The sequence below is a fragment of the Eutrigla gurnardus genome, assembly GCF_963514095.1.
Source record: "Eutrigla gurnardus genome assembly, chromosome: 12".
Lineage (NCBI taxonomy): Eukaryota > Metazoa > Chordata > Actinopteri > Perciformes > Triglidae > Eutrigla > Eutrigla gurnardus.
The window spans coordinates 17,217,923-17,236,610 of record NC_139926.1 but is presented as its reverse complement, the minus strand read 5'-3'; the positions used below and the strand labels follow the sequence as shown (position 1 = coordinate 17,236,610).

The following is an 18,688-nucleotide window of genomic DNA, read 5'->3' as shown; positions in this document are numbered from 1 at the left end:
AAGCAATTTCCTACCACATAGTAAAAGGTCATTATTTTATTTTTTTTGTGATCAAAATTAAGTAATGAGTGAGGGTCATAACGTTTCACTTTAGAATCACATTATAATATCTGCGCAGGGTGTGTTTTGCTTACTGGGCACAGCTGTGTGTACGGCACCTAGAAGCTTTTCATGTCATGAAAAAGGGACTTAATAAATATATATATATATATTGAATGAAATATGTTTTAAAAAATATATGTTAACATTACTATTTATAATAACTACAAATGTGTGCAGCTATATGAAGAGCCACAGATATTAATAATTAAGTGTTTTCTTTTGCTGAAGCTATTTGTGCATTGATGATATATTTGTGTGATGACTTTTGTCCTCACTCATAAGTAACTTTGCATTCAAAGAAAACAATGAGTTGTTGTTTTTTCCCCCCCTGGCGATGAGAACCAGCTGTTAACGGTGTAGGGATTTTAGCAATTCCCCGGCGCTACATTTCAGGCACCGTGGACATTTCTCCATGTGTCTGCATCTGGCAATCCCTGATTGCTAATTGGATATCACGTTAAACTGTCATTCTCTGTTTGCCTGACTTATTTAATTTGCTCCATCCCAAGCGCTCTGTTCCCCCTTATCTCCAGGAACCAGTTGGGCCGAGGCCATCTCTCTGCTGGCTCGCCTTTAGGCTGTCGCAATCCTGTTGACTTCCCACATTGAGCAGTCCTTTTGTGCCATTTCTCAGAGGCTCTGATACCACAGGTCGGTCCTGTCAGACTTGAGAAAGGCATTTAATTAAAAGAGCATTGTTGAGTTGTTTTTCACTGTCTCGCCCTGAGCTGTATCACTCTCACTCTAGGTATCTGAGGTAATAACTTCTGGTATTTCATCTTTTTAAGTGGGATATCCATTTGATAGAGACTGATAAACCTCGGGGCCTCTTTTGAATGGCCTCTGAATCAAATCTATGGTGATTAGAAGTTGCTTGTGGTCACTGATGTGAATTAAAGAGGAAATATGCCACAAGATTTGAGGGATATTTCAGAGATTTGTTGGAATTAACTGAATCAAACAAGCGTGCCTGGGAAAATGATTAGACATTTTAATTTCATTGGATCGCATTAAAAAGAAAATTAAGGCAGAAACAATAAGATGCTGTATCATTTCCTCCGGCGTTCATTTAGTTGGATTGAAGACATTGTTTCACTCACAGTTTAGATAACCGATGTTGCACAGCAGGCGAAATGGCCCTCAAAACTGATGAGTCCCCTCTTCTTTTCTGCATTTTAATATATTGAAATAGAAAACAAATCCCTAATTGGAGATTTGTGTGACGCTTTATTTGAAGTCTTAATTAGCCCTGCAGGCTGCCAGGATCTGACACCACTACCGACGTGACCATATTGAAGCTTCAAAAATAAAATCAGGATCTGGTGGGAGATCTACTTGGTTGACACTGTTGGTTTAAAACAAAGGTAGGAAGTGTTGGAAATGCATCCACCATTATGTCGGAGCAAATGTTTACGGGCCTCAATTCTCATAGCTGTAACATATCATTTCTCATCTCATACTGGAGAAGTGTATCAAAACAGACATCTGCCGTCTTCCACCAGGAGACGAATATCTGGACTGTATCTCCTTGAAAGGTAGTTTCCGTAGAGAGTAATGACCCCGTAGCACCATTATGTCATCATGAATAAAGGCAGTAAACAGCTATGAGCCGGTGGAGCAAATTGTGATATGATATAAAGCTCTTTGCCTGCTGACATTCAGCAACACTTTAAAAAAAAAAGTGGTTGCAGTGATAATTGTGTATACCTGGAGTAAAAATGTAACATTAAAGAGTAACTTTACCAATGGCAATGTCAGTCACGACTTTGAATTCCCCTGAATTTCTTTTTTACAGAAACAATGTTGCGTTACCTGCTGTTGATAAATTGACCAACAAGATTACAAATCACAGAAAAGCATATGACTCTCTCAAAAATAATATTAAAAGATGTTTGATTTCTGGGAAACCACGTTCTCTGGTGCACCCAGGAGTTACAGAGGGTCCGGACCTGATGGAGAAAACAATCCCTCAGAACTAATAATTTATCTATCCATCACTGCTTTCTTAGTGTGACTGTCATGCCGGTCTCGCTGCACTCAGCGGGGAGGCCGTTTCAACAACTTGGTTCTGTCAGACACATTTAAGTCAGAAGACGAAGGACAATTTAAAGCTTAAATGATTGGTGGAATAGGCTCTGCTGCTGTGCGTTCTCCCTATAGAGCCGAAGCAGTGATGCTGGATTTCTTCTGCCTTCTGTGCTACATGGAGCCGAACCTAGCTGACACACATCACTAATATATCAGACACCTAGCATCAGATTAACAGAAGGAGCGGGATAAATCAGCCAACAAAGCATCACTTACAGCTGCTGTAGAGAAGTTGCTGATTCATTGACTTCATGTCTTTGATTCAAACATAACAACATTTGAACATAATTAAATATGATAACAATGTGCTGATTTAGATGATGCACACAGCACTAATAGGATACTTCTCAGTACACCATTGCGTCTGTGCTATCTAGGGCCCCTCATCCATTACGACTCCTGGTTCCATTGGAAGGGGAGACAGGGACCAATTATCAGCCTCAGACTCCCACTTCATCCCTATTTGTTAGAGAAGAGGCCACAAGGCCGGCTAGGTGACAAATGACAGCTTCCTGTTGGGCAATGTAGCAGTGTGCCAGAACTCTCCGCTTTGCTTGTTTCCACACCGTTTTCCCACCCAGGTCCAGGGAGTGAACAGGACTAGAACACATGTGTTTTTTTACAACTGGTGATGTTCTCTTCAATGCAGCATATAAGTTATTAAAGCAAATTAAAATGTAATTCATTACTTTGTTGAGTTCACCCTACATGCTTGCCACACAATTTATAGTAACATAATGAAAATATATTCTACAAAATAATGAAATGGGAAGACAATTTGGCATTAGATTACATTCTTTTTAACAAATGATAAAAAGAAAATGCTACATTTAAAATTTAAAATGTGTTTTACAAATGATAAATAACATGCTTAGCTTAAAGGTGAAACTTTGAGATTGGTAGCATTTCGATTGCCCCTCAAAGACACTCTACATGGCAACTCCTGAGCCGTTAGCTCTTAGCTAACAGTGCTAACGGCGCTATCAGTACAGAATAAGGCAACATGCTAACAGAACTAACAGCGAGGAGGAACCGGATGGTTGGCGCGACGCTACAACGCTGTCGGGATGGCGATATCAGGCGTAGCAGAGCAGCAGTCTTGAGCTAGCCGGTGGGGAACGCTCACATGCACACTCATAATCAAGTGTTAAATGTGCATTCATCTTTGTTCCTGCAGTCGGATCGCATTGACTTTCTCAGTCACATGTAGAACAGTTGCTCGTCTGTCTTTGTCTTCATAGCACATCTACCCCATAGATACCAATCAAGATATCACTTGGGACGTTGGAGCTATATGCACATACACTTATAACTTATATAAATATGCAAGTGTATGTGCAATTATTTATGGAGGAGTCACAATATACCCCCCCGACATTCACCGAGTCTAAAGTCAGCGTATATTCATGTCTGAACGTTTCTGATGTGAGATTCTACATGAAGCTTCTCACCACATGGATTCTTATGTGTGTGTGTGTGTGTTAATTGTTCTATTCTATCATGCAGTACAACATTTGTTAAACTTTCCCCCTCATTTTTTTTTTCATTTTAATTTTCATCTGTTTAAAAGTTTTTGACTCTTGGTGTCTCAAAATGATGAAACGATTCAATCCTCACATATAAGATATCATCAATATCAGCACTCAGGCAGTTGCAATTAAGGCATTCAATTAAACACGAGTCAGTCAGTAACTGATTAACATTTGTTGCAAGTATTGATTGAAATGTTACGCTCAACCAGCGATTGTGGGTTAAGTTTGAGTGGCAGCTGCTCCTTGTTAGTCACTCATTAAATCTGCAAGCCCACTCCCAACTCCACTAACATGCTCATTTCCATAAGATTCTTTGAAGGACGTGCAGCTATTATCTGCAGACCTGAACGTGGAAGTAAAGGTCAGGAGCTGGGCACATTAATTCAGTTATAAAGGACCGAGGAGGAACGATACAACTGCAATTTGTTGTCTCTGCATGTGATTCTTTGACCAGACAAAAAGTAGGTACGAGAGAGACACGGCTGAATATTTATCCACCATCTTTCAGATTCCACTGCAACGTCCAAGATCATCTCAAAGTGTCAGTTGTCTTCTGTCAAATGTGTCCAACCTGCCAGTAATCAGAGCCTGCATTCAAAGGCTAATAGAATGTGACAGTTTGTCAAACCCATGAAGGATGTCACCCCCCACACATCCCGAGGAAATCATGGTATACTGCTCACGGCTATTTATGTAAGAATTGGGAATGTCCATCTCCGCTTTTCTTCGTGGTCTTTGTTCTGTTGGTCTACGAATCCATTTGAGACAGGTCCGGGATTCAGAGTGTGACTCAAGCGGTCAAAGCTGTGATCGAGTTTGACAAGTGTTGGATATAGAATAAGGAATTTTTCAGGGGATGTGAAAGAATGAAGATTGAACGTTTAACAATTTTAAAATTGTTTTAACTTATATTTTATTAGTTTAATAATGTTTTTTGTTCATTCCTGTCCTGCAAATTCTTTTCTCATTTTCTAGTATTGTGTCTTTTAAAATGCCATATAAATAATATTATAAATATTAGCAAATTCAGAGTCCAGACACCCAAATAGCTGTTTCTGTATTGACCCTTGTGATGTAATTTACTGTTTTAAAGCTATAGTTGCCCTCTTTCTCTCTCTCTCTCTCTCTCTCTCTCTCTCTCTCTGTCTCTCTCTCTCTCTCTCTCTCTCTCTCTCTCCCTCTCTCTCTCTCTCATGTCCACGAGGGCAGTACCCACAAGGGAGTATTTCGAGAAGAGCCTCTGAAATCGGATGCCACCAAATGAAGTGGGGATTATGAGGCCGACCAGCACTGAGACACCCAGCAGCAGTGTGCTCTTGTTTCCGAGCAGAGGCCTGAGCTGCAGCATTTCTATTCGCCCCATAATGAGAATGATTGATTGACAGTCAAATGTTTGCAAGAATCAAAAAGGATTGCATTGTTCTCCAATGAGACGTAATAAGTCAGTTTGGTGGAAAACATGTGGCGCATGTTAATGGCAAAGTTAATCACTGTATCTATTTGCTATGACAGTCTTTTACATCTCTCCCCGGGTGTGTTGTTGCTATGTACATTGTTATCTACAAACCCATCCTTCTTCAGTAAACACATTATCTCATTTACAGGTATTATTAGAGTTCAATTTATATCCCTCTTAGCCCCGAGCAGTCCGTGCAACAATGCATTTATTTTGTTGGTGTTTGTGGGAGCAGCTAAAATGTCATGGTTTTAGGGGGAAAAACGAGGGTGTCTGTAACCCACCTCCCCCCCCTCCACCTCACCCCCCGAGACATTTCCATTTACATTCACAGATCCAGGTGTTAGAGGCTGGTGGCACTGAAAGCCGCCCTGCTCGCGATCCAACTGATGTGTTTTGACATTACTGTCACCAAAATGCAAGCTGAAAGCAAGCAGAGGGACTCTGAGGACCCCGGAGAGAGTGACACTCGCAGATGGAAAAAGGTAGAGAGCAGAGGATTGAAGACCATCGGACAAATAGGTTGAGAAAGATGAAGGGAACGAGAGAGAGAGACGGACAGATTTGATTTGATTCATCACGAAGTTCCCCTATTTTCCTGCGTAAATAAGCTCCATCTCAACCATGGCTGCCTCGGATATCCGGCAGCTGACATATCCTGTTATTACATTTTCATCATGGAATGAACAATTTTCTAAATGTCACCTGTAGTTTTCAGGCCTTTCATCCATCAGCAGCTGACCAGCAGAAAATAGACGGTAACAGAGACAGCTTGTCACTCCCAGGAGTCTTCGTCAGAGCCATCTCCTCTCCCGACGGTTTATGTGTGCATGTACTTATGTATCGTATATGTGTGTGTTGCTCGTATTGAGAGTGCTTTGAGTTCACTCACCCCCCTGTATGCCCGTTGCTACAGGGCTGACTGCTGTCACTTAGCTGTCAGAGGACATTAATCCTGAAAAAAAACCCACATATACATACATTGCCATGGCTAAGAAGAAAAGTGCATTTCTTTCTCGGACTTTCACCATAGTAACCATTGTGTATGGATCTCATTTTGTAGATTAAAGGAGGTGTCAACATCATCAGCCCATTTTGAGCCATGACACTCCCTGTGCATCGCATCTGCTGTGTAAAAATAACCTAATATGGCAAGGCACCACATTGACTGAGCTATTTTTAGAGAAAACCCTTTGGAAACCAATTTGCCTCTCCAATAATCTTTCAAATACCCTGACAAAGCAATGTCCATGTCTGACATATGAAGAGCCCCCCCCCTCCCCCTCGGAGGCTGCCCGTTTTGGGACGCTCTGATGTGCATTGCGTGATGAAAGTGGGGGGGGGGGGGGGGGGGGGGCAGCAGAGCGCTGCTTTCTCTCTGGCTGACCTGGGGTCACTCCGACAGGGACTGGCTCAGCCTTTACTGGCTGGCAGCTCAGAGAGTCTATGATGAAATGGTCAAACAAAGGCAAGCTTACCGTTCTGGCTGCTGACTTGTTAATGTCTTTGCCATTGTTAGAGGTAGACTTGTTTCTGCTGTTATGAATGAAAAACTGTTTCCTGTCGACTCTCAGTTCAGTGAAACACAGGCTGCTGGTTGCTGTTCGCAGCAGTGGAAAGTCCCATGGACCCATCGATTTGAATTCTGTCTCATAACGTGAGGGGTGGCAGCAGCAGGGTGCTTTACTTTGGACAGTGTGTGAACTGAAGTTTGAGTCCAGAAACCAGGCCGTGACCGGAGATTTAATATTTCTGATTTATTGTATATCGATTTATCGATTTTATACTGTAGTTGGGAAGATTATTACAATTATTGTGTCATTATTCATTGTCTTTTTTAAAAATGTTTTTTCACTTTAAACTGGCATGATTGAATTCTTAATTGGAGATAGCATTTTCTTAAATATGAACATTTGCATTCTTTGGTTGATACCACTCTCGTCATTATGAAGCCACAATCAGCAGTTGATTAGCTTAGCTTAGCATTAGGACTGGAATCACAAGGAAACAGCTAGCCTGGCTGTGTGTAGAGGTAACTAAACACATTGAAGCCCTCTAGAGCCCTTAACACGCCTAAAGGCCTTAGAGTGCTTTGGAGGTGTTGGTGAGCAGGATTTGTTACTTTTGCTTCACTCACCTCCTCCTGGCTGTAGATTAAGATCTAGCCTACTGTACAGACACAACACCGTAAAATACTAATATGCCATGTGAATTAAATTATATGCATTGTATATACATGACTTATCTTATCTTTTCAGTTGTCAAAAAGCTAAAACTTCAGCAGCAGTGACTTTAACCGGTTTGAAAAGGACACAGACGGGACAGATGTTCTGTGTCAGGCAACAGAGCAAGTGACAGGTAAATGTGTGATGAGAGGTGTAGTGAAAGGCACCGTTGGTCAGGTGAAGCCCTGCGGCGTTGTCGAGGGATGTGATCTGCAAGTGGCAAAGGGGAGGAGGTCAGAGTCGGAGTCGGGGAGCCAGACTAAAACGGTGCGCGCCAGCTGCAGCTGCTGAGCCCGGCCGCGACTACAGGGTCTCGGATTGATGACAGCTAGGACGCTCTCGCACCTCTCTCACAGCAGCGGTGGCGTGGCAGGCTGTTAGCACCCTGAACACCTTTGCTTCCACACGTCACGTGTATATCCACGTCACAGCTCTACCACATTCCTGCCTCATTTATGCCATTCCTGGGTGAGCTAAATCATTTAAATTTGAGAAAGCATCTCCATTTTGGCCCCATTTTGGAAAAACCCCCAAAACTGAGTTTTTATTTTTTGTTTTTTTAAAGAAAAGAAATGTGATTTAACTGTGGATGAGGAACTGATGGGGGGGAAGTTAGCATATGCCTGCCCAGATTCTAATCTGTTCAAGTCAACACACACACACACACACACACACACACACACACACACACACACACACACACACACACACACACACACACACACACACTCACTGGTGTGTGTTCAGACAGAAAGCAAAGCCAATGATTGCCTGGCGTTATTTGTGTGAATTTGACCACTGCAATCTGTGTTGATTCACCCTAACCAACCTGCACTGATGTTGGCTATAATATAGCTAGCAAAGTACACATACCATAGGACTGTGTTTGTATGTAATTTTCTCTTTTTCCTCTCGATACCTTTTATGGATTACACTCGTACGCTCACATCTGGGCTATCCACTGACTCGATCTGACCATGTCTTCTTATATTCACGTGCATTCTGTCTGAACTAACTGGTTATTGGTCTTCTTTATGCAACTTCAGTGAAAGAGACGGAGATCCGAATAATAGTCATTTCAGCTGAAGCTATTAGGCTTCCACAAGCCAAATCAACATAACACAAATGGAGATTTTTTTACAATGTGGAACTGCTGGTGAGGACACTTTTAATCTGCACTTAGATTTAGCTGGCTACCCGGTCACAGCCCCTGCTAGTACTCTCTATACAGTAAAAGCCAGCCTCACAACGGAGAGTCTGTTTGGACACAAAGAAACGTCTCCTCCTCTTTTCTTTTTTAATCACAAATCAATTTCCTCTCACAGAGGACCAGAGAGGGGTTTAATAGTTCGGAAAAAAAAGGGGGGAAAACAAGCAAAGAAACGGATCAAAGCAGCTCTGACACTAACCAGGTGCAAAGCTCTGAGCTCCAACCTTTTATGTGGCGACTCGAGCAGCTGCGTGGGTGATCCACTCCACAGCCAGGCTTTGTTTTTTAAAAGGGTGGTTCTGCAGCTCAGTCCCAATGCAAATGGAATGAGGTATCACACTGTGTAATAGTCATGAATAGGCTAATCATATCCGAAATGCTTGATCTGATGACTGGTGCTTTGGAAGAGCTGTAGCTCCTGCGTGCCATCTAATAAGAGCCCCTCAAAGGCTCAATGGCATGTTTGTGATTACTGATTAAAATGTTAGATTATAGAAAATGCTCAAGATGAACTGGTGTAATTTGTCACTGTAGAAAGGGATTGATTTGTGGGTGTGAGACTAAACATCATCAGAACTGAAAGTGATACCTCGAATAACCCAGGACTGTGGGTTCGGCGACCTGAGCTGATGGAAAGTGACACACTCAAACAGGCAGGACTTATATTGGTCATGTGATGCAGCTGACCTTTCATTTGCAAGAATAAACAGTGAGGACAACAGAGCAGCGGCGGTCTTTTAGAAAGCGACTCCTGGAGTGTGGCGGCCTGGATGCTGATCCTCTGTGACAGCTGTTGTGTTGTAAGGTGTGGCTCTGTTAGTCTGCGATGTCATTTCCTGTACGCGCCGCTGCAACTCTCCTGCAACACTCCTTGCACTTGTGATGCCGACCCTCATCGCGTGTATGAGCACAGGAGACGGCGGCGTTACACTCACACGGTGGAGATAACAAAGGAACCCCTGTAAGCACGACGTTATCAGGGGTTGCAGTTGTTAAACCAAATCCACGTGAAGCAACGGTCGCTTCCTCGGCCAACCTCCACTGTAACCGGGACCCGCAGTGTCGTATTAGTGACATTTCCGAATGTCATCCTGTTCAGTTGGCTGTGAAGTCACAGGGGGCTTGTGAAGCGAAGTGGATGATTCTGACGCCGAGTGATTGACACTCTTTTTCCGTGCTCAGATAACATCATTGTCACAGGGTAACATTTCATAAGTCATCTCCTTTTTCTGACTCATTTGCTTTAACTTCTAATCTCTCCTTCTTCTCCCTCGTCTTCCCTGTCCGCTCCATGATAGATCTGTTCTGTCAATGCAACTGCTTATCTTTGCTCACCGTGTCTCTCTGTTGAGGAGTTTGTCTTTTATAAGATATGATAAATGGCGTTCTTGTTCACAAAGGCAGAATTCTCATTAAGAAAGTTCCGTTAGTTAGTTGCTATCGTTTTTTTAATGAACTCACCTTATATATGCCATTGGAAGTGGGACAAGTCAAATGTATTATTATCATTATAATTATTATGTAGAAAGTGTGCCTATTTCCATTGGTGGAATTGCAGATTTGCCTATTTGGAGATTGCATGCAGTATGGTTGTTTTCTCTGGAGGGGCGGCTGCAGCTGCAGCATCGCTTGAAAGGAGGAAGTCGGTGACGTGACCGAAGCTGGGCACCTGCAGACGGAGCCAGGCGATAATGGAGCCAGGCCTGAGGGACAAAGAGCTTGCAGCACTGTGAGAAGCAATTTGAAGAAGCTCAATAAGTCATAACCCTGTAGAGGTTTTATCATGCAGCACTCTGGCTTACTATCATGTGGTGTGACAGAACCAGGAGGTGCACCAGTAGGCATGCATTCCCACGGTACAGCATCAGATCTGGAACGCGGGACGCCGCTTGGCTGACAAATAAGATTACCGATCATAGTATGTATCAACAGGATCGTTTGTGAACTCGGTTCTCCTGTGTAGAGGTACATACAATTATACATTATTTTCAATGTAAAATGGGATTAATTCTGTTGCAAAGACGTTATCATGCATGAATCTTGCCGTGACTAAAGTGTGGAAACACTGCAGTGATTTAAGATGATCAGGAGAGGACATACTGTATGTGGTGGTAAAGGATGGCTTCGCCAAAGGTGGTTCACGACTGGTACAGCGACTGAGTGCAGCTGACAGCTGGGGCACTGGAGTGCGCCACATAAGCAGGCAGGACACTGCTACTTGGCAGGCAGGTCCAAACTGTCACCGCTGATTTCTACAGTCAGGTCTGAAGAGAGCGCTTCTCATCAGTGTATCTTTGCTCAGCCAAGAGTAGCGGAAAGGTTTTTTGAAAACATAGTAATTCTTTTTTTATTTGGTGGAACAAAATGTGCAAATTTTGCATTCGTAAAGACAATATTTAGTATAATTAATGATGGATATTTGCAGTGTTGTTTATGTTGTTCTCTCCATCTGCTGTGAAACGTGAGTCAGTAACTGCTTCTCTGTGTTGGTCCGGTCTCAGGGGTTCCCCTGCTGATGGCGATGGGGATGATAATCATGGTGATGGAAAGATGAATCCATATCTGTGATGTCAGAGGGCGTCAGGTGACTTCACGGCGACTGAAACCACCTGTCAGATTCAACAGGAGGTGTGCACACAACAACATCGCCTCAACAACCTTTTCAACGGTTTGATGAAAAACACACATACCCTCGTGTCTCGGTGACAGATCGGGAAAATGTGCTGCAGCAAACTGTAAAAGGAAGAAAAGTGCCAGTGGGTGCTGACGTCGTCTTTTTTATAAAAAATACTGGAGCAGGAGAAAATGTCCAAAGGTTACACACACACACAAAAACACATGGAATCAGGTGATGTTAGGCGTTGCAGCGCTGACGGTCTCTTATTGTGACAGCCTATGAGTTGTTGCATAGTTAACCCCTATAGCATATTGTATACAGCCACAACGCAGGGCTTGAATGAGCTTAGCTTTTAATGCAGATATGTGAGAACAGTGGTAACCAAACATGGGACAACCTGCGATGTACAGCAGATAGACACGGACTGGGTCATGTGTGCTCAGACAAACTGTTGGCTCAATAATTCATATTTCTATTAAACTATTTTATGCTGAATTATTAGGAATCTCTGCACCTCACACCTACCATACATTATTGATGGGTATCATCAAGCTAAGTTGAAGTGGATTTAGAAAATGACAGCTAATAACGCCTTGACTCAGGCTATATGCTTAGAGTGTACTCAAAATGTGCCAACAATCAACGTAAGCTCTTTAAAACATGGTGGCTCAGAAATACTTCAGGTCATTATGAATTTCACTGAGATAAAAGGATCCCGAAATCCCTGAACATGGTATCTCCATGGGAAATAGGGTGCCTGTCCAATTAAACGGCATTTATACCACTGAGTCAACACAATCTCCAGCAGCGAGTTCCCCTGAAATCCCACTTGAAACTCCATCTGTGCATTTGAGTGTTTTCTTGAAAAGGTTATTACCTTTGTGGTAATGGTGTATGGAGAAACCTTCCTCTGAAAGCAAAAGCAATAGTTCGCCTTCAGAGACGAGGCTGTGCAGGAGCTGATGTACGTAGCTGCCAGAGAGCTGGATGATTAGAAGGTCAATAAAGCCTGAAACACGCTCACGCAAGAATGGAAATGGATTTCAGGGTCAATATCACATCATCACAGCTATTATTTCTAAAGCAAGCAACACTCATTACACATTTGCAATGAATAATGAGTTCCTGCTGGTCGTCCACACTGATGATGCATTGTGTCACTTGCATTAATGAAAGACAAATATTATTCCAGTGTACTTAGTTTACAAAATCTACTGAAGATATTTGATCTTGAATTGACGCTTTGTTTCACTAAAAACTAAGGAATGTCCTATGAAAGTAATCAAAAGTTGTTGTAGATGAGTTACTATGGAAAATATGTAGCTTACTATGTTATTATTTATAAAAAAAGAAAAAAAGTGAGTTAATTGGGTTTTCAGTTTACAAATGCAGAGTCACACATGTTGGAAATGTTTCATATTGTCACACTCATCGCTCTGAATGGTCATGTATTAGCATGCTAGCATTAGCTTTGCATTTTGATTTAGTACACAACATTAATACCTGACAGTTACTGGGTGGAACTCAGTAAGAACTAATATCAAGAGCTAGTTTGTGTGGTGCAGCCCATTTTAATTCAGTCATATTGTATTTTAGTTAACACTAATAGGCTAAGTTTGAAGCATTGCTATATGGCTTCATATTATCATTCGGAGCTCCTTTGTTAATACAAAAATATACATTTGTGTGGCCTTAAGTTAACTAATCTGAACCAAAAAACTTTCTTCAACTTTCAATCTTGTGGTTTATAACACACACACACACACACACACACACACACACACACACACACACACACACACACACACACACACACACACACACACATTGGATTCCAGTAAAGTGTAAGTGGCAGGATTGTTCAAATGTTTAATCCATGTGATGCCCGAGTGTGAAACAATCAGCGGTACAACAGAGCCATGACTCATCCCTTAACTGGAATCAAACATGTCGGCTAATGGACTCATTCTTCAGAAACCAGTCCGCATGGATTTACCACAGCTTGACTTCCACAATTACTGCTTCAGTCCCAGACACCGGGTGCTGCGTGATGTCGGCAAAAGCTTGGTTCAGACTGAATAGGTTCTGCCGCTGATGGAAATGTCAGCGCTTCACAGCCTGTCTTCACTTAAACAAAAATCTATCGCTCCCCTTCAATAGTGTCGTTCCCACTGGTTCAAAGATCAAACTAAAGCTGGACTGGCAAACACAAAAATTGACACGGTGTACATTAAATATTATTTCCATGAAAAGAGAGTGGAAGAAAAACATAAAACAAGCATTGTAATGACACAATATCGCCACATTAAGAGATGTGTGTCTCCCTCCACAAAGCAGCAGACGTAATGTAAACAGGGATGGGCGAGGAGGTGATTGCGGCTGCCTTGTTGCTATTTGGAGCTTTTAGTCACCATCCAGTTCATCGACTGGACCCCGCCACGACAGCCAATCACACGAGAGCCAGCCGGGACCTGAAGCCCCTTTTAGCCCACAATCAACACCCTGCTGCTGCTGTGACAGTCGGGCTCACATACAGTAGACATTGGATGAAGTCCGCTGATGCTGTTCTTGATATAGGTCTCTCGGACCAGACAGCAGGTACACAATGAGTTTCTTCTGGATACTCTCAGCACATTCTGCCTTATAGGGAAGAAATGTGAGAACATACTGTAAAAATTCAGAATTTAACCGTTTCTTTCTGCCCTGGCTTTTGTTTTTTAAGTAAAATCCAGATTCCTATCTGAGTAAGCCCTGCAGAGACTCATCAGTTTGTTGACAGCAGGAGTGCCAGGGGTGTAGACGACTATTTTCTGTTAATATCTCCTAAATCTCTCTGAGCATTGGTGTGAGATAGGTGTGTGCAATCCCCGAGTTGGCTGCACCAACTGTCCATCAAGAAAGTGAAGAAAGTGTTTTTAACTTTTAATCCTCAACTTTGCAGCAGACCTCCGAAATCGATCAGGATCCGGTCTGAGTAAACGTGTACGAGGCAGCGTAGGATGAACCAACAACGGTTCAGCTGCAGACAGAAGATTGTTCTCTGCTGGATATTAAACTGCCGCTACGTTTTCCTGGGAGCTATTCCCAGCCCTCCCTAATGAAAGCAATCACACAAAGCAGAGAGAAACACACGGTGTGACATATAAAATGTAATTCTCCTTTTTGTATTGTGTTAAAGTCCTTGTTACTCTTCTCCACTCGCTGCGACATAACATATGTAATCAGGTTCACGGCCTTTCTTTTAGCCATGAGGTTTCTTTTGCAATTTGGAAAGACAGAAATGTTTGTCTTATTTATGTTCGGTTTAAATGCAGTTTGTTTTATTTACTCCGGTCTGAATCCAATTCTTATCTCCACTATAAAAATCTTAATTTTAGAGCATCTAAATCTAATTTAATCTTGTATCTGAGCTGAAAAATAAATAAATTATGACATATTTATAAATTTTAGTTTGATATATAAGGGCAAATAAATTCTGTGTGGTTTCATAAAATGAATTTAACTTGGCATTTTTAACTTGTAGATATCATGTGTCACAGTAGCCTTGTTCTTATCGGAGGTTTGTACAAGGCAAGACAAAAAGTGTTTGTAAATAATTAATATATATATAATATATAATACAATACAGTGCAGTCATAATTACTGTTATATTCCTAATTATTTTACATGTTTCGCCTCCTTCAATTTGATCAGCTTCTACATCGGCACAGTACATAATGTTTAAGTCATCAACACCTTTTATCTGTACTTCTTTTGCGATGATTTCCTCGAACCAAACATCAGGACGTCGAGTGTGAACTGAGACAGCGGTCATTGATACTCGACGAGCTGCAGCCGACCATCATCAGACAGAATAAGGCCTTGACATGAATTGGGGGACAAGAGGGAATGGGGGAACTGAGGTGGAGGGTTTTTTAATTTTTTTTTTAGCAATAAGCAAGATTCAAACTGTTTAACTCTGCATGTGGAGCACAGGTGGGCAATCAGACAGCAACATATTGCTCTGTGGCTCCATCTTGCCTGGGCTGATGAGACGAGTCATTTCTAAAGCTCTTGGTTTTACCCAGGGGAGGCTGGCATCCAGGTGAGCCCGGAGCAGAGCACCACAGATGCTTTGACAGGAAGAAGGAAGGATGTGGAACGCTGCATTGATCAAAATCTGACCCAGGCAGAGTATATAAGCCTATAAAAAATACCCTCAGATAATGAGAGGTACGATTTTTGTCGTTTTTATGAGATAGATAGAAGAAAAAAACGATTTTCAGTTAAGTGAATTGAATTACTATAAGTGACGAAAGCAAATGAGAGGGTTTTGTGAGAAGCCATCTCTGCTCCTCACATATGCCAAAGGAAATACACGTCTTGATGTCAATATGAATACATAAGATTCTCACAATATACCCAATTCATGTTGCATTTAGTAATAGCACATTCTGTCTATTAGAATAACCAACTGATGTGAATTAAATAGCTCTTCTGGCTACATCACTCTGGCAGAGGGTGTGGCACGAAAGAAAATAGACTTTAATTAAGAGGAAATCTTTAATTACAGAGCGGATTCATTCCAATTAACAGGGTACAGGGTACGCTGGGCTCCTCCACCAGCCCACGCAGACACTCATACAAGTCTTCACCGGGAAATCACACCGAGTAATATGTTGCACATTGTATGCAAAAACACATACAACATACAGTACATGTCATTTCTCCATTGCAATTGGCAATACGAGAGTTTTTTTTAATTTTTTTTACAGAGACCTTGCCCCTCGTGACGAAGGATGCTGCTTGACAACACGGTGCTCCAACTACTTTATCATCTAAAAACGCACAGTTTTGGAACTGGAGAGTCTTCGCCTGCAACGAGAAGCCACAAGGAATAAGGTGAACAGCAGTCAGTCACCAGCAGTCTTCTTCTTAAATATGAAAACATGGGGCTCGTTTTGGGCGGCTGATCATCGCGTCGTCTCCCTTTCCGTCACCGGACTCCAGATCTGATTCAAATCATTTTTTTTTTAAAGTCTCCCGTCAGTCAGTAGGCTCCAACAATAACCGCCTCCGCTTCCTTGGACGGTCTCCTGTCCGTTACCAAAAAGTTGATCATCCCCTCTGACTTAATGAGAAGGTTGCAGCCCAGGAAGAATATGCCAAAGACCACGGTGAGGGACAGGACGCACATGACGGCGATCTGGACCACCCTCATGACGAAGAGGCTCCTCTCATCCGGAGCGGCCGCCACGAAGCCGTTGTCGGTCACAACGGAGGAAAAGTTGCAGCAGAACAACTCCTCGGTCTTGTTGAGCAGCCCGCCCTCCGTTTGGTTGAAGCCGGTGTTGTTCATGTCCACTTTTTGAAATCTTTTTTATTATTATTGTTATTATTATTATTTCTGGAGAAAGCAAACTTTCAGCGCGAGGGGAGGTGAGAGGCAGAAGAGGGGAAGACGCGCCTGGAACGACCCCCTGGAAAAATGTGTCATCAAGTGAAAAGTAGAGCCGATGCTGTTGATGATGATGGTGATGAAGATGTTGATGATGATGTTGATGATGATGATGATGACGACGACGACGCGGCGCTGAATTTCAAGAAGTTCCGTCAGATCAGAGAGCGCTCTTTTGGAGTTTGACAAGCTGCTCTGCCATCGCGTTACTGGAGGTCTCATGTGGTCTGGAGCCAGTTCCACAGCGGAATGAAGCCACAGACGCGCGGTTAAATAGCCAGACAGTAGTAGGCTCTGACCTGCACGCGCTAAACCGCTCGAGTGGCGTGACGACATAGCGCGAGCGCCACCATCCGACCAGACTGCACGCGTGTCCGCCAAGTCATGTATGTAGTACATTATGTTCTGATATGCTTGTTTAGGTGCGCGCAGCCTATCTATCTATCTATCTATCTATCTATCTATCTATCTATCTATCTATCTATCTATCTATCTATCTATCTATCTATCTATCTATCTGACGTCATTCCCCCCCCCCAAAAAAAGAAAAAAAGATGCCTTTCACATAAAAACAAGTGGAAATGTTCCTCACTCAAATATTTGTACTTCATTTTTATTCTCCAACACATTGTTCCAGCCATGAAGTCTCCCTCCCTCTCTGGACATGCACTGACATCTAGTGGCCGCTTTGAATCTGCTGTTGACACGAGGTGTGTTCATCTATTAAGTGTGATGACCACGGTGTGTTAGTCAGCTGTTTCATTGCGGTTTATAGCAATGAAACACAAGGAGCTTCGAATCAAAAGGCAGTTTTACAGACAGTGACAGTGCGTCAGAGTAATCATGGGGCTTCTGAACGGTAATTAAATGCTACAGGCTTGGATTTGATATATTGCATTGCCCACAGGCCGACGCAACGCTCAAGGTCTCTCATCAACAGCAGCAGATGGCAGCATTGTTCAACGTGATTCTTCAGAGGACTGCCTTAAAAATAGCTGCAGACGACAGTCTCATTGTGGCAAATTAGATTTAGTGGCCCTAACACAACAAACATAACATATGCAATTCATGGTGTTGATTTAAGTGTTAATTTATCTACTGCGTGGCTATACATTACTTTACAACATCTCAACCTACTGCCTCCTTGTTGTTCTCACAGTATGTCAGTGTGAAAACAACCATTAACAGTGTGAAGACGCTGGGTTTCTTCTATGCGTCATGATGCTAAAATGAGAAGTCAAGGAAATAATGTAAGGTATTTTAACAAATCTGAACATCCGGTGTTCTAGTTTATTGTATATTGATAAAAACATAGAGAGAGAGAGAGAGAGAGAGAGAGAGAGAGAGAGAGAGAGAGAGAGAGAGAGAGAGAGAGAGAGAGAGAGGCCTATAGCCAGGGGCTTTTCTGGACATGTAGGGGTCAGAATATGGTGCTGCTTGTTGACCTAAATAACGACCAACATATATGCTTTTGATTTACCATCTCATCCAAGACAAATACAAAAGTCAAAAACTTAAAGCAGAAACATTTACTTTACAACACAATACTTAAATATGAGGGCTAGGAATAAAAATATCAACAATTCAAATAGAGATTTTAGAAACATTAATACTTTTTCATTCAGAAATCCCAAAACACACACACGCACTCGCGCACACGCACACCACACACACACACACACACACACACACACACACACACACACACACACACACACACACACACTCGCACACACACACGCACACACACACAACACACACACACACACACACACACACACACACACACACACACACACACACCACGAACAACAACAACGTAAACATAAGCTGATTATGCTGAAGGTTTGCATTGCCTTTAAATAAATAAATTCAAGCCACCAACTGGAACATTCAACTGGAAATAATCCCAAATAACGGGCTCATTCAAAAATGGTATAAAAGCACATCATTTCGCGTGTTTCTCTTTGAAATCGCAGTGATAATAACCGCACTCCGCCCGCGGTGGTCGGTGCACGCGC

At 42.4% G+C, this 18,688-nt stretch overlaps 1 protein-coding gene across 1 annotated transcript; it reads right to left on the bottom strand.

The window, feature by feature from the left end:
• Window positions 1-15,767: 15,767 nt before the first annotated feature.
• Window positions 15,768-17,023, bottom strand: rprma (reprimo, TP53 dependent G2 arrest mediator candidate a). The gene has a single exon (XM_084022659.1). The coding sequence runs from the start codon at window positions 16,566-16,568 to the stop codon at window positions 16,260-16,262; it is 309 nt and encodes a 102-aa protein (XP_083878785.1). The 5' UTR covers window positions 16,569-17,023; the 3' UTR covers window positions 15,768-16,259.
• Window positions 17,024-18,688: the final 1,665 nt, after the last annotated feature.